This window comes from Halichoerus grypus, chromosome 5, assembly GCF_964656455.1.
Source record: "Halichoerus grypus chromosome 5, mHalGry1.hap1.1, whole genome shotgun sequence".
In the NCBI taxonomy this organism is placed as follows: domain Eukaryota; kingdom Metazoa; phylum Chordata; class Mammalia; order Carnivora; family Phocidae; genus Halichoerus; species Halichoerus grypus.
The window spans coordinates 95,743,315-95,759,285 of NC_135716.1; the positions used below are offsets into that span (position 1 = coordinate 95,743,315).

Here is a 15,971-nt window from a genome sequence, read left to right on the forward strand (position 1 = left end):
GGAAGGCATTAAGTGTGTCATTTCCTTGATTAAAACAAATTAATGGCTCCTTACTGCTTAAGGAATAAAGTCCATGGTACTTAGCATGGCTTATGAGGTCCACCTCACCATCCAGTCACGCCAGTGTAGACACTTAATACTGTGCTCCAGGAGTTTGATCCAGATGCTCCACAGTGTGCTCCATTAGTATGAGGCTTAATAATAAATAGTTTGATGGAATAGAAGTTAAAATACTATGGATACTGAATCCATACTGCTTTAATATAGTTTTGTAGAATCAAGAGTATTGCTGTTTTAGCATTACAGTCCTTTCCATTGCAACAGAATCCTAAGGAGAAAATAATTTCCAGAGCCAATTGGCATGATAAGGACTGTGCAGACCCAGTGCAGGTCCTTTGGGTGGGTCTTGGCTTGTGAGGAGCCATGTTGAGAAGTGCTCTTGTGGCCACACTGGTCACAGTGTTCTCTGACTTCATGACACAAACTGCACTTCTGGGTGCCATTGCTCAGGCTTTGCTTCTGCCTCCAGTGGCTTTTCCCACTTTCCTTACTTTCTCATCTACCAACCAGGAAGATCCTAACTCAAATTACCTCTTCTCTGAAGGCCTTTCCATCCCCCCAGGAGCTATCACTTCTTGCTTCTGCTTGCTTTATTAATACTGTTCTTTTTTTAAAAAGATTTTATTTATTTATTTGAGAGAGAGAGCAGAGCGAGAGAGAGAGAGAGAGAGAGCACACGATCCGGGTTGGGTGGGGCAGGGGGAGAGAGAGAGAAGCAGACTCCCTGCTGAGCAGGGAGCCTGACTCAGGGCTCAATCCCAGGACCGTGGGGTAAAAATCTGAGCCAAAGGCAGATGCTTAACCAACTGAGCCACCCAGACGACCCAATACTGTTCTTAATCATTCTTATTCATTCAACACACATTTGGACGCTAGAGTGATCACATCATCTCATAATTAGATTATATGTCAGTCATTAGGCAGGATGCTGACTGTGCATACAAGGACCATTTCTGAATTTTCTTTGTACTCCCAGAGCTTAGTGCAGAAGTGAGCACAGAGTAGACATTCCATAAATGTTGGCTAATTGTGAACTAAGAAATTGAAAATAAAGATCAGAGTGTCATGGACTATGAGAATCACATCAGAAGACTATAGATGGGTCTGATGAGAGGAACAGGAAGGAAAAGGGGAAGAAGAAGTGGAGAGTCTACTGTAAATCTCCAAAAAGCACATGGACTTTGGAGCCAAAGAACAAATTGTTCCATTGTTCTGGCAGAAGTTGCCAGCACCCATTTCCCAGTAGATGTGGGCACCAGGATCCTTTGTCCCCAGTGAATTTCACATTTGTTATCACATCCTAATCTTTGGATTCCATCAGCAAAGCCACTAATCACTTTTTAAATTGACTGCAGAGTGGATATTAAAGGCCATAATTCTTGCCAGGAGGAAAAACAAACAGAATCCATGGATATGTAGGGGCACAAGTTGGTTCAAGGCTAAGAAGCCCACGTGCCTACAGGTGAAAAGTTCAGGGAGATCGGGGTATAAAAGAGAGACCCAATCTCGCTCTGTGTGTCCCAACCCTTGGGTGTGCCACTGTGTCCTGGTATGTTTGTGGGCCACTAAAATCAGCACCATGAAGATCCTGGTCTTGGTCTTGATTTGTCTACACCTCTCAGAGGGTGTGGAAAGGTGTGTATGGGGATTCAGTCTCACTGTGAATTTCAGCCCTAAGGGAGCATCACAAGCTAGGGTAGAGCAAAGGCCTTCCCCTGCAGATCTCATGGAAAGGCAGGCAGATTGTGTCTTGGTACATGAACCCAAAAACCACAGGGACCCTAGACTTGAAATGGATGATGATGATGATGATGATGCTGTGTGTATGTGTGTGTGTGTTAGTAAAGGTGGGTTGGTGTTTTGTTAGCCAAGAAGGAAGGATGTACAATATCTATAAAGCTTAGAGGAGGGACTGGGAAGGAACAGGTATTTATTCTGTGGAAAGAGTGTATGTAAGCAGGAAACCCCAAATATATGTTATAGTGGATTTTCAGGCTGGAAATGCTGAAGTGACTGCAGAACTTGCTAAAATCCAGAAGGATTTCTTATAAGAGGCTCTTCCTGAGTAGAAGTAGGTTTAAAAACGCCAGACCAGATCATTGAAGTGATTTCTTTAATGGGGAAGGTGAAGCTCACTCCTTTTGTTTGCCCTAATCTCTGCAGAATCATTCTGAAGAAAGGCAAGTCCATCCGCCAGGTGATGGAAGAGCGGGGTGTACTAGAGACATTCCTGAAGAACCACCCAAAGGTTGATCCAGCCGCCAAGTATCTTTACAATAATGATGCTGTTGCTTATGAACCCTTCACCAACTACCTGGATGTAAGTGAAAGGGGAGGTGGTATCCATAACCCTTGGCTAATAACCATTCTTGGATACTTACTTAGACCTCTCATCAGCTCTGATTTTGGACTTTTTACTAAACCTAAGTCTCACCTTCCTATGGAAAGTCTCTGGATAAGTGATGAGTTGGTACCACTTAACACTATTGTATTCCCTTTCCTTCCTTCTTCTCATTACTGGCTCATTCTCTGAAGCTCCATTTATGTGGTTAAGAGATCCACAGTGACCATATTCAAGTCAGTTGAGAGAGCCAAAGGAAGTCCCAGTGATGGGCTGCAGGGGAAAGAAGGAAAGCACATGCCAAGCTGCCAGGCAAAATCTCCAGTGGCTCCAGATGACAAAGATCTCCCCGTTTGGAAACATACACTGGTACTCAGAGCAAGTATTTGAGTGTTCTTGAGGCTGCAGTGTCTGCTCAGGGCATCTCAACACACTGGTGTCCTATGGACTGTCCTTAGTGAGATGTTACATGAGTGTCAGATCTAGAAGCCACCCTAGGGATGTCCTATTTCGACTTCCACTTTCTATAGATGGTGGAAGGAGAGGCAGGTAAGTGACATGACTGGCCCGAATTCAGTTAGAACTTAAACTGTGTCTCAGTGAAGTTCTCTTCTTGCTTTCCATGCTACTTCTCATTACTAAACCAAAGTCTCACCTTCCTATGGACTTCCTAGCACCTTAGCTACTGTGTGACCAGAGGGAGGGGAATGGTGGGGAAATATCTAACACTGGAAGAAAAAGAAGGATGTGTGTGTGTGTGTGTTTATGTGTGTGTGTGTGTGTTTGTGTGTGTGTGTGATGTGGGGAGGGGTTTGGGCACTGGGAATGGAGAAAAGGTGATTGCTTTTCCAAGTTTGCATGTTCTGGCATAGAATGGTAAATCCATGGTGTTATCACCCGATACAAAGTGGAAAATGCTTTGGAAGAAGAGACTGGCTTGCCAGACCAATTCTCACCTAGTCAAAGTCTTGCAATTAGGGACAAAAATGGGCAATATCGAGGGGATCTGGCTCTAGATGTGAAGGAGAACTTCTGGAAAGAGAAAAATATAATTTGTCCAAATGTGGTTTCTAGTGAGTCACTGTCTTCCCCATCCTTAGGACAAGGCTTGGCTACTAAATGAGAGTGACAAACTTTTCTTTGCAGTCCTACTACTTTGGAGAGATCAGCATTGGGACACCGCCACAAAATTTCCTGGTCCTCTTTGACACAGGCTCCTCCAGCCTGTGGGTGCCCTCTACCTACTGCCAAAGCCAGGCCTGCTGTGAGTATACCACCATCACCACCCACCCATGGATAGTAGCAGAGGGCAGGGCAGAGTCAGGATTGAGCACAATCTCAGCATCCAAGTCCAGAGTTCTTGGTGCATACCCATGATCTCATCCTCCTTAAATTCAGACCATCTGGAAATCTTGCCCTTGGTCTACATTTCACAAGTGCTACAGTTCTGGAGAGAGACAGCAGAAATAGACCAAGGCTTCTGCTCTTTTCTACATTGTTCCCTTTCCTCAGCTTTCTCCTGTGGGCCCCAATTCCTGTCACTCTGAGTTGAGCCATTCCTCAGGAAATGGAAGGAAGGGGCAACATCTGTTTCCCAAGGGGACAGACTTTTCTGGGGCTACAGATTGTCTTCAGCACAAAGGATCTGAGGCTGAGGCCCAATCCCAGGCTTGGTCTGACAGTCTCAGGCCATCAAGGATAAGTGTCCTCCAAGTATTTTGGAAAATGTGTTGACATTAACTTTCCATTCTATCCTTGCACAGTCAATCACAACAGGTTCAACCCCAGCAGTTCCTCTACCTACAGAAACAATGGGCAAACCTATACACTGTATTATGGAAGTGGCAGCCTGACTGTGCTCCTGGGATATGACACTGTTAATGTAAGTGCTGTTCTCATCCTTCTGTAGATCTGCTCTTTGGTTCCCCTTTTTTAGAGCCTAAAGCTGTCAGAGAGACCCATGATTACTAGGTAGGCACGAATGCCCAGAAGCTGATGGTTGGAAAAGACACCGAAGGCCATCTAATTAAACCTTTCTCCCAAGACAGGACTTGCTCCCACAGCAGTCCTGACTGCAGGGAGCTCTTTACATTGTGCCTCCCTGTGACTTTGCTCCCTGGTCTTACTGCCCTCTGCGGCCACATGGAGCACATCTGCTTCCTCCTGCACACGACTTTACTCTAGGTATTTGAAGACCTTCTTTTCACTATTTTCTTTCCTTTTACATCAAACACCCACAATTCCTATGTCATTTGTGCACATGGATTGTTCAATATAAAACCAGCCACTGTCCTTTCACTGTCCATGGAAGTGGAAACTCTTAACTCCAGAACACAACAGCCTCTGCTTCCCCAACACCTACACTCTTCTTTCCAAGACATACGTGGTTGGGTGATGCTGTTGTCCCTTCATCTTCCATACCCCACCCATGATTGAGCTAAGCATGAAAGAAGCCAACTTCCTCTCCCCAAAAAAGGGTCTAGATTCCATTCTCTGGGCACCTAGGTCTGGGAAGGCTTTATCCACCTGAACTGTTGATCTTTTTTCCCTGCTTGTCCCAGGTTCAGAACATCGTCATCAATAACCAGCTATTTGGTCTGAGTGAGAATGAGCCCAGCAACCCCTTCTATTATGCAAACTTTGATGGTATTCTGGGAATGGCCTACCCCAACCTGGCAGTGGGGAATGCCCAAACAGTCATGCAGAGCATGGTGCAGCAAGGCCAGCTCACCCAGCCCATTTTCAGTTTCTACTTCTCTCGGTGAGCACCCTTGCCCTGGGTAGGTCTCAGCAAATGAGGCTGTGGGAGCTTTCAGCTAGCCAACATCAGACAAGGCCAAGTTTTTAACATATCTTGACACAATGAGTATAACCGGCTATATGCATTTCATGCATTTCTGAAAATTCATAATTACATTTTTGTGGGAACTTTATTTTAATGTACTAGAGGAGTTTTTTTTTTTTAAGATTTTATTTATTTATTTGAGAGAGAGAGAGAGAGAGACACAGAGAGGGTATGAGCAGGGAGGAGGGGCAGAGGGAGAGGGAGAAACAGACTCCCCACTGAGCAGGGAAGCCCGATGTGGGGCTGGATTCCAGAACCCTGGGATCATGACTTGAACCAAAGATAGACACCCAACCCACTGAGCCACCCAGGAGCCCCTGTACTAGAAGAATTTTTAATTTAGGCCAAAGCCATAAGATGACTCTTTCCTTAAAAATGAACTACAGTCCCTCAAGATTTAGTTAGTAAATGTGGACATTGTTGTATTAGATTTGCATAGCTGTAGGGCTTTAGAACAAGCCACATGATTACTTACTAATATAGTAAAATCAGATTTATAATAAAGAGAATTCTAATAAATGATATTTGTAATAACATATTTGGCTCTACAAAGAGTTCTTATAGTTATTACTTCACATGACATCTCAAAAATCTTGTCATTAGCCCCATTTTTCCACTGAGGCAATGCAGGCTCAGACGGGTGGTCAATATTGAGCAAGGTCTGGTAGGTGTGAAGCCATGACTCAAACACAAATATCTTGGTCACAAATCCAGTACTTTTCTTACTCTACTGGCTTTGAGCTTTCATGGCAAACTTTACTTACAGATTCTTTTTCCTAATTACATGATCCTCAGGGAACCTGAGGCCAAATGTCTTTCTTCAATGACTGGCAGGCCCAGAGTAGGGAACAGAGGAGGCCTGGATCCCCTTAACACTGTCTAGTTACCAACTTGAACATGACAGGAGCATCCCCTTCACTGCACACAGGAGATCTCTCTCTGTCAGGTCCCAATTCCAAACACTCTGGGAGGTGTTTCTTCTTTTTTTTTTTTTTTTTTAAAGATTTTATTTATTTATTTATTTATTTGACAGAGAGAGACATAGCGAGAGAGGGAACACAAGCAGGGGGAGTGGCAGAGGGAGAAGCAGGCTTCCCGCGGAGCGGGGAGCCCGATGCGGGGCTCGATCCCAGGACGCTGGGATCATGACCTGAGCCGAAGGCAGACGCTTAACGACTGAGCCACCCAGGCGCCCCTGGGAGGTGTTTCTTCTTGTTCTCACTTTGCCCCAGAAGGGTTTCCCTGGGATGTTTTGTTTTGATTTCAGGGGCCTGGTTTCCAATTCTGTCTCCTCTTTTATGGGCATAATTTATATTTCCAGTTCTCTGATACTCTGGGTGTTCCTCTGAGGAGGCTTCTCTCCCTTGTGCCTTGAGCCTGGTGGAGTCTGAAGAGCAGGTCAGAGGACAAGACCCCTCGTCCTGTGGTTCCTCTGTGTCTGAAAGAGAGAGGGATGGTGAGAGGGGAGGAAGGAGCTGCCTGATCATGTGTATTGTGGGAACTCATGCTCTTCTCCTTTTCTCCATAGCCAACCAACCTATCAGTATGGTGGGGAGCTCATCCTGGGAGGTGTGGACTCCCAATTTTATTTTGGTGAGATCGTCTGGACTCCTGTCACCCGGGAAATGTACTGGCAGATTGCCATCGATGAGTAAGTACAGGGGAAATTTCCTATGGATTATGGACACCCCTAGGATGTTCTCCAGTGTGACAATATTTCCTGTTCTTGCACTGGCACACACTTCTGAAAGAATCAGCAAACCCTCAGGCTGATTGTTCCTGGAGCTCAGTAGACTCTGGCATCTAGCTCTTGACTAAACTTTTTGACTTGGTCACTGAAACTTGTCATGTCAGCAGGTTGGTCATTCCTAGGCTTCTGTGAATCCATGTCTTTGTTCCTGGGAGCTTCATTATCCCAAGTAGCACAGTCCTTACCAAGTCCTTCATCAGTAAAAATAACAGCTATCATTGATGTTTCTGATGTGCCAGAGACTGTGCTAAATATTTTGTATATATTATTGCATGTATATTCCACTACAACACTATGAGGTGGTCAGTAGTTTATTTCATTGTGTAGATAAAGGAATCAGCCTCAGAGGTTCAGTAACTTATCCAAAGTCACACATGTCACAAATTTCAAAATTTGAGCCCAAGCATATCTGTTCCCAGAGCTTAGTACCATGAATCGGTTACTTCTACACTCCAACCCTTCAGGAAATTTCCATCACCTCCATTTAAAGATACACTTCTTTGGCCTTTGCTCAAGACCATACAACAGCTGGGCACTACCTATCGCTACAGCCTTCCCACCACTTCCTGACGTGCAGCACAGACTTCACCATGTCCTTGCACCTTTGCCATGACTTCTTTGCTTCCTCTCTTTTGACTATATCACCTGAAGCCCCTCATGTGCTGTGCACATCCTTTGGAGACCAGATAAATTCCTACCTCCCCCCAAAAGACCTCTCAGGGACCCAATCTCTCTTTCAGTCCCATAGTATTACTGGCTTGTGTCCCAACATGTCTCTCTTCATCTGTGGGTAGACACAGTGGAATCACCCCAATGTGCATGAGTAGAGAGGTAAGCAGTTGATGTCTGACAAGTAGTTTTTTGTGCCTGGAGTAGAGGGGTCTTTTCACTTGGACCAATTGCACTCACCCCTTAAGCATCTCTTCTCAGAATAATCCTTGTCTGACCAACTGCTTCTCACGGCCGGAGTAGATCAAGTCTCCTCCTCTCTGGCCTCTTGAATTTCTTTCATGGCACTCACCAGGGCTACAATTAAACACCATTTACATGTTTCTGTTAAGTTTGTGGTGTCTGTCTTGTTCACCATTACATCCAAGTACCTTGATTCACCAACAGTACCCAAAATATAAATGGACTGAAGAGGAAGAGTAGAGCAGCCGAAAAAGCTGGATGAGGGATCAGGGACTGAATCACATAGGACTACATTATGGAGATCACCAGCTATTGCCTTATGGTGTTGTGGCTTAATGTATGGTGTTGTCTCATGTCCATTAGAACATGCTCTTTAAAAACAGCGAATATAAGTTAGTCCTCTTCATATCACCATAATTCTTCTAAGAGTGTCTTGTACATAGTAGGTGCCCAATGTGTATTTATGATTTGATTACCAACTTTAGCTATGTTTGGCACTATGTGTTGGGCCTCATATAGGCAGATTAAAGAGGATAAGACACAGTCCCTACTCCCCACAGAGCTCAGTCAGAGCTGGAGTAGTTACCAGAGCAAGACTGAGGATATTATTCCAATGGTCCCAAAGACACAGATTTATTACATGGATTGCAGTGTCAAGGTATGGCCTGGCTTTTTGGAAGACTCATATTTTCAGAGCCGCAGGGTTAGGAGATTAGGGAGGATGTGGCACTTATTTATGGCAGAAATGTCTGACTCTCTCTCTCTCTCTTTTTTAAAGATTTATTTATTTATTTATTTGAAAGAGAGAGGGGGAGAGAGAGAGCGGGGGAAGGGTCAGAAGGAGAGAGAGTCCTGAGCAGACTCCGAGCTGAGCATAGAGCCCAATGCAGGGCTCCATCTCACAACCCTGAGATCATGACTCAAACTAAAACCAAGAGTCAGACGCTCAACTGACTGCGCCACCCAGCTACCCCTAGAAATGCCTGACTCTCTTTGTATTGGTGTTCCCCTCAGGTTTCTTATTGGTAACCAGGCCACTGGCTTGTGCTCCCAGGGCTGCCAGGGGATCGTGGATACGGGAACCTTCCCACTGACTGTTCCCCAGCAGTACTTGGACTCCTTTGTGAAGGCAACAGGAGCCCAACAAGATCAGAATGGTGATGTGAGTAACCAGAAGCCAGGGTTCCTCTGCACATCCAGGCAGCCTCAGCATAGGAGCCTGAGTGCAATGAGTTCATGAGAGACAAGAGGAGGGATTGGTGGAGAACTGAGCTCCTGGTGGAACAGAACATGTGGGGACACATCATGGCCTTTCAGGCATGAACCCTCAATGCAAGGAGGCATAAGGGGAGGGAATAACACCAACTCCAACTGTGAGTATGGGCTGAATGATTGTCAGGAGGGGTGGCTGTTCCATTGCAGGCCCTCGGAACACATCTCACCTTGGTGTGGCACTGTCATTTGACTCTATGAACAGAGCCAGGCATATTGCATTTCTCCATTCCATTTGGGTTTCTTTCTTCCCTAGGAATACTCCTTTGGCTTTTACTCTGAGCGGCCTTCTGCGCCCACCCTTGTTCCCCTATACCCACTTCTGTAGTTTGCTCCTCCTGCATGCAAGAGTCTAGTTTAATTAGACTAAATCTTGGTTCCTCAGGGCGTGTGTGTGTGTGTTTGTGATGAGTACATGGATAGTTGTACACTAGTGTGGATATGAATTGTGTGAGAGCATGCTTCACACAGGATGTGCCCATGCTTCTTCTCTGTAAGTGGTACTTTCTGGTGGTAGAAATATGTGTTCTGGAATAAGCTTAACTCCTTGTGGCCATATCAATACAACCAAAATCTCAGAGCTGAGATGTGTCCAAGGAGGCCCAGGAAAGCAAAAGCATCTTGTCAGTGTTTGCCTGGGAATCAGGCTTTGCCTTCCATGCTCTCAACCAACCTCTGCTGGAAGGTCAGGAAGAGAGTCTCACAGGGAATGGGGGACTCGGGCCCTTTGTCTGGGCCCCCAGTCCCCTGACATTCTACAGCTCTGCTTCTCCTCTCTCTCAGTATGTGGTCAACTGCAACTCCATACAGAGCATGCCCACCATTACCTTTGTCATCAGTGGGTCACCTTTACCTCTGCCTCCCTCTACCTATGTCCTAAACGTAAGTATGCACTCCAGGCTCCATGGATATGGGATTGGATGGACCCAAACAGCTGTTCTGTTTCCCAGCTCACATCTGAGCACCTATGGGAAGTCACTAGTGGCAGGGCTGAGAGTGAACAAGAAGCCAGAGACCTCACAGGTGTCATGGAATATAGGGTGGGGAATATAGGTACCTGTGGGGAAAGGCCTTTCCGTGCACCTGGTTATATCCTCATGTCCTTTGTCTCTTCAGAACAATGGCTACTGCACCCTTGGGATTGAAGTCACTTACCTGCCCTCCCCCAGTGGACAGCCCCTGTGGATTCTGGGAGATGTCTTCCTCAGGGAATATTACACTGTCTACGACTTGGCTGTCAACAGGGTGGGTTTTGCCCTCTCTAAGTAGACTAGCAAGAGACAGCTGTCTCCACCCTCCCAGCAGGACTCTGAAATTGCCCTACTATTTCTCTGGGCTGACAGCAGCATTTTAGACTAGTCTGATCCCTCCGTGCACTATATTTTTACTCCCTCAACTAATAAATTAAGAACCTCTAAACATCCTTGCTGATCCTTCTAAATATCTTCTTTGTATTCTGCTTGTACTAAACAAATAATCAGTCAAAAAATGGGCAGAAGACATGAACAGACCCTACTCCAAAGAAGACATAAAAATGGCTAACAGACACATGAAAAACTGTTCAACATCACTAGCCATCAGGGAAATACAAGTCAAAACCACAATGAGATACTACCTTACACCAGTTAGAATGGCAAAAGTTAACAAAACAGGAAACAACAAATGTTGGTGAGGATGTGGAGAAAGGGGAACCCTCTTACACTGTTGGTGGGAATGCAAGCTGGTACAGCCACTCTGGAAAACAGTATGGATGTTCCTCAAGAAGTTAAAAATAGATCTACCCTATGACCCAGCAATTACACTACTAGGTGCTTGCCACAAAGATACAGATGTAGTGAAAAGAAGGGGCACATGCACCCCAATGTTCATAGCAGCAATGTCCACAATAGCCAAATTGTGGAAGGAGCCGAGATGTCCTTCAACAGATGAATGGATAAAGAAGATGTGGTACATATTACTCAGCCATCAGAAAGGATGAATATCCACCATTTGTATCAACATGGATGGAACTGGAGGGGATTATGCTAAGTGGAATAAGTCAAGCAGAGAAAGACAATTATCATATGGTTTCACTCATATGTGGAATATAAGGAATAGCACAGAGGACCATAGGAAAAGGGAGGGAAAACAGAAGGGGGAGATGTCGGAGAAGGAGACAAACCATGAGAGACTATGGACTTGGGGAAAAAACTGAGGGCTTCGGGGGGGGGGCTTGGGGTAGCTGGGTGATGGGTATTAAGGAGGGCACATGTTGTGATGAGCACTGGGTGTTATATGCAACTAATGAATCATTGAACGCTACATCAAAAACTAATGACATACAGTGGCTAACTTAACATAAGAAAAAGTTCATTCTAGATTGAAAGTTAGTAACAGCTCTTTGGGGGATCTGTGAATTGACCAATGGGCGAGAACACAAAGCAGAGGTCTCTGAGTGAGGACCCACAGCACAGACTTTAGGGACACAATAGTACCTACATGAAGTACTCTGGTGGTGGTGACCAGCCCTCCCAGCACTCTCCATTCCAACACATTCTTCTCTCCATTCTTGAATGTTAGAGAAGAAAAAGAAACCTTAGAGGACATTCCAAACTTGTGCTCAGAGACCAAATCTGATCAGACAACACTGGGTTTTTTGGGGTTTTGTTTTGTTTTTGATTTTGTAGGTTAGCAAAACAACTTTAATGTATGTTGACATTATCTTATATTTTCACAGACCCCCTACTCACTATTGGTGCTCTCAGGTTGCTCACATATGTACTTTACCTGCCTGGGCCTGAAAGCTTTTGAGTTTAGAACCCCAATCTCATTTTACAGTGGAAGAAAGTGGGGTGTGGACAGGTTATCATACAGTTAGTGTTAAAATCAGATCCAGATCAATGTATTAAATATTTTTATTGTGTTGCTATATGATAAAGTCTGCTATGTGCAAGCCACGGAGGCATGTGATTATAAATGTGACATGGCATTGGCTCACTAGGAATTTTCTATCAAGTACAGCATATTGCTCTTGAGCATGTTTCCTGTCTGAAGTAAGCCCAGTAGCTGAACTTGCATTCCACAGTAGGTTATGAACAATCATCTGCAGTGGCTTCTTCTAATGCAGTAATGCTACCGTTAGGGAGGTAAAAACTGGTATTGCTCTGGGACCCAAAGTTCTTTCAAGAAATGTAATTAGAAGGAAGTACCTGGAAAGAAAGATGCAAAGAATTCTCAAACCAGATGCACCTTGGTGGTGGTGGTGGATGGAGGTGTACATTTTTCTACATGACTGCATCATTCCCCTCCGCCAACATACAATGGAGTTGATCTTATGGAATTGGGTAATGTCTGCACTCTGACAATTCCTTTTTCTTTCTGTTGTGTTTCTCTTATGGGAGATACAGTCTTTTTTTGTCAAAGGGAAGGAAGCTCAGCTCAGCCCCAATTCACCTGCATCCTCATCCCTGCCCCATCAGCCACTGTTCCTGCCTCAGTATCACCTCTATTCATGCTCTGGTGGATGGCCTCAACTATATAGAGCAAAGATCTTGAGATGGAGATATAATTGCTAGAAAGTTCTCAGCACTGAAATACAACAAATACAAGTTATCATGAGTAACCTGAAATTCATCAGCAGGGACAAACTGCAGACACTGGAACAACATATGGTATTAATAAAGCCAGAGCTAGCAATTCTGTCTGCTCCTGGATTCTAGATAATAGCACCCAACAGAAGCTGTCCACAGCTTATGGTCTGTTCCACCTTGTCTGTCATTGTAGGACAGAGAAAAGATTTATTAATATGGTAGTGTTCCCCACCTTCCAGTATGCCACTCTGTCCCCACCACACTAATAAAGATCTTGTCTGTCTGATTCTTGTATCTTATGTGACAGAGACTGAGGGACTGGCACAGAAAAAGAGAGAGAGAGAGAGATGAAGAGAGGAAGAGAGATACTAGTGGGTCAAAAAAGGTAAAAGGAATGAGGAGTAAATGAGATTTTTAAAAAGCTGGAAGGTAACAGAGAAGAGAGAAGGGATAGAAACTATGGGTGGGAGAGGTGAAAATAGAGATTTGGAATTTGAAGTTTCTTGGGGGAGATGCTCCACAGTAACATAGGATTGATGAAAGGGAACATAGGATGAAGATTTTGAGAAATGTTGCCTATGCTTACAAATTAGAGACTTTTTAATGTTCTGTAAGAGATACAAAAATTGGAATTCCTCTTTAATTGTTTTTGGCAGCTGTAATGTGCTTTTTAAATGTGAATTCATGCAGAAAGTGGCCACATGGACCCCAGTTTATATTTGGGTTATACTTGTAAACACGTTCTAGAGTTTTCTTTCCATTTACTCTTATGACATGATCACTGATCAAATATCATTAATTTATTCATAAAGTATTTATTGAAATCTCTTTGTGTAAGTAAAATCTTCCCTGATCCCTGACATCTTCCTGCGTGTCCTCCGCCTACCCCCCCATGAGAGGTTATTGCTCCTCCTTCCCTCCCCCCATAGCACTTTGTACCTCTGACAGTTCACTACACATTGCACTGTATTGTACCCATTGCACGTCTGCTCCACAACTCAGTTATGATCAAGAGAAAAGAGACCGTTCATTTTTCTCTTTAAGTCCCCAGATCTGACATGTTTTGCGATAACAAGTGCTTAGCAATGCCTGCTATACAACCACATTCATAATACAAGTGACATAAAGACTGTTACAGCGAATGGTGCCTGAGAGTGGCAGAGAAAGAGGAAGTATCACAAAGGAAAGCATGTTAGATTTCACCTTCAAGTATGTGTAGGAACTCACTGGGTAGAGAAAGTTAGAAAAGGGATCTCATGCAGAAACTGGCATAAGGACAGCACAGAGGCAGGAGAGAGTTTGTGTAATTGTAGAGCATCAGGAAATCCCGACTGGCTGGACACAAGGTACTGGAGAGGATAGTAGGAAATGAGGCAGCCAAGGTGGGTTGCGGTCAGAGGGGCAGGGCCTTGTTAAATCTCTGGACTTGATTCTGCTGTCAAACAGACCCATATGGGTTTCAGTGGAGGAGAGACCTATGATCAGATATTTGAGGAAGAGGGCTCTGCTGGCAGGTCTCCTCTGCTGTTCCTTAGTCCTTACTTGGGGTCGCCCAGGGTCTAGCTTCCATAGAGACTCAACTTCAGATAGAGGCATATCCTTTGTTCCTGGTAGAACTTCTGCTCTAGAACTCTGGCCATTTTCCTAGGCTCACCATTGTGGCCGGAAGAGCTAAACAGAAATGGAAGACCCCTTTGTATCTGACACCTAAATCCAGAATTTAGAGCCAACCAATAGTAGTGAACTCTTGGCTTCCCCCTTTCTTAGTTCCACTTTGACCCAGCTCTTACTATGCAAATGTCACCAGAAATCTCAAAATCTCCTCTTTGCACCATCATGGTAGAGGTTTTGATTAAGGCCTGCTTCCATGTGCCATTCACCATCAAACACATGTGCAGAAGAATATTACCTTGTTGAGAAGATTTGATGTGTAATGAGTTCTCTGAACTTGGCCACAGCAGGTAGAGGCTCTGACAGGAAAATAGGCTGGGCGGTTGGTGGAGGGTGGGGCTCAGGAATGGATAAATGTAGACCTGGAAGCAGGCTTTAGGCTGGATTTCTGGTACTCTGCAGCTGTTCCACTTTCACAGAGATAATGAGGCCCTTCTAGGCTCAGACCTTATGTAGAGAGCCCGGGGCCCCAGGCCTTTGTGCTAGACTGCAGCCGAGATGGGGTGGTACTGCTTTGAGCTAGTAAGTCACACAGACCCCAGACCTTTCGTCTCTCCAGCAAGGAGCAGGGAGCAGGGATCCAGCCCCCAGCTTCAACAGGCCAAGGCTCAGTTTGGATTTTTCAATGCCATTTCTCTCTTGTCTTTTTATATACCTCCACCAGGCCTCTGCTTTTTCAGGCTGCTGTGCTCTCTGCCTCTTTTCACATGCTCAGATACCAGAATGTAAAAGTGAGTTTCTCTGTGGGGTTGCTAGAAAGTGCTAGAAAGTACAGCATTTCCAAGGCCTAGAGGGTGTGTCCCAGGAAGTCAGGTATTCTGGATACGTCTATAGCAGGGCACTGCTTCTGTAGCTTCCAGACCAGGAGATAAGGTTATTTTGATTCTTGCTATATTCCCAGTCCTTGCCACTCTTCCTGACACATGGTAGGAACTCAATTAATATGATGACCCACAAATGACATAGATGAAGTAATGGGAAGTGGGGAATTTCTGATCCAGTGAGTTTAATATCAGTCTGGGAAAAGGAACAAATTCCTGACCTGCCCATTGCATGTCAGAAACTCAGAAATCTGGAAGAGTTTCTAAAATATAAATGTTTTACTCTGCCTGTAAGTACCCTCCGTGTGTAGTAAGCCCATGAATAAGCCCAAGGTAGTCATCCAATCCTTGATATGGAGAGGCCAACAGCCCCCTTTTCAGGGCTAGTGGTAGAATACATAAACTGGAACCTGGGGATTAGAGCATGAGGACAGAGACCCATGACTATTTCAGTAAAATGGAGCCACCCCACTGAACACTGGGCAGGAACCCCAGACCCATCTATGTATGTATATGACAAACCAGCATGTGGACACAGAATAGTCTGATGTAGTCTTTCTGTTCTCACATAGTAGTTATGAGCCCCTTCCCTCCCTGGGCCCCATGCTGGCAGACAAGAGAGCAGGGCAGTGCAGGGGGGAAGAGCAGCTCTGTCCTCAGTCCTGGATCCATGGTCAGGAGGAGCATGTGAAGGTAGTCACAGCTCCTCAACTGTAAAACAGGCTTAGGT

The 15,971-nt window shown here is 44.9% G+C and overlaps 1 protein-coding gene and 1 long non-coding RNA gene across 2 annotated transcripts in view; one reads left to right on the top strand and one right to left on the bottom strand.

Moving 5' to 3' along the window:
* LOC144381887 (uncharacterized) overlaps window positions 1-15,965 on the bottom strand; it is a 46,126-nt gene extending 30,161 nt beyond the window's left edge. Inside the window, exon 1 of the long non-coding RNA XR_013447989.1 lies at window positions 14,868-15,965. This is a non-coding gene — a long non-coding RNA (uncharacterized LOC144381887). The remainder of the gene's footprint in view (window positions 1-14,867) is intronic.
* Window positions 1,640-10,484, top strand: LOC118543007 (pepsin B). Its single transcript, XM_036103685.2, has 9 exons — window positions 1,640-1,695; window positions 2,224-2,380; window positions 3,548-3,665; window positions 4,165-4,283; window positions 4,963-5,162; window positions 6,775-6,897; window positions 8,923-9,070; window positions 9,964-10,062; window positions 10,297-10,484. Exons 1-9 carry the CDS (start codon window positions 1,640-1,642, stop codon window positions 10,447-10,449), a joined length of 1,173 nt encoding a protein of 390 aa, XP_035959578.1. The 3' UTR covers window positions 10,450-10,484.
* Window positions 15,966-15,971: the final 6 nt, after the last annotated feature.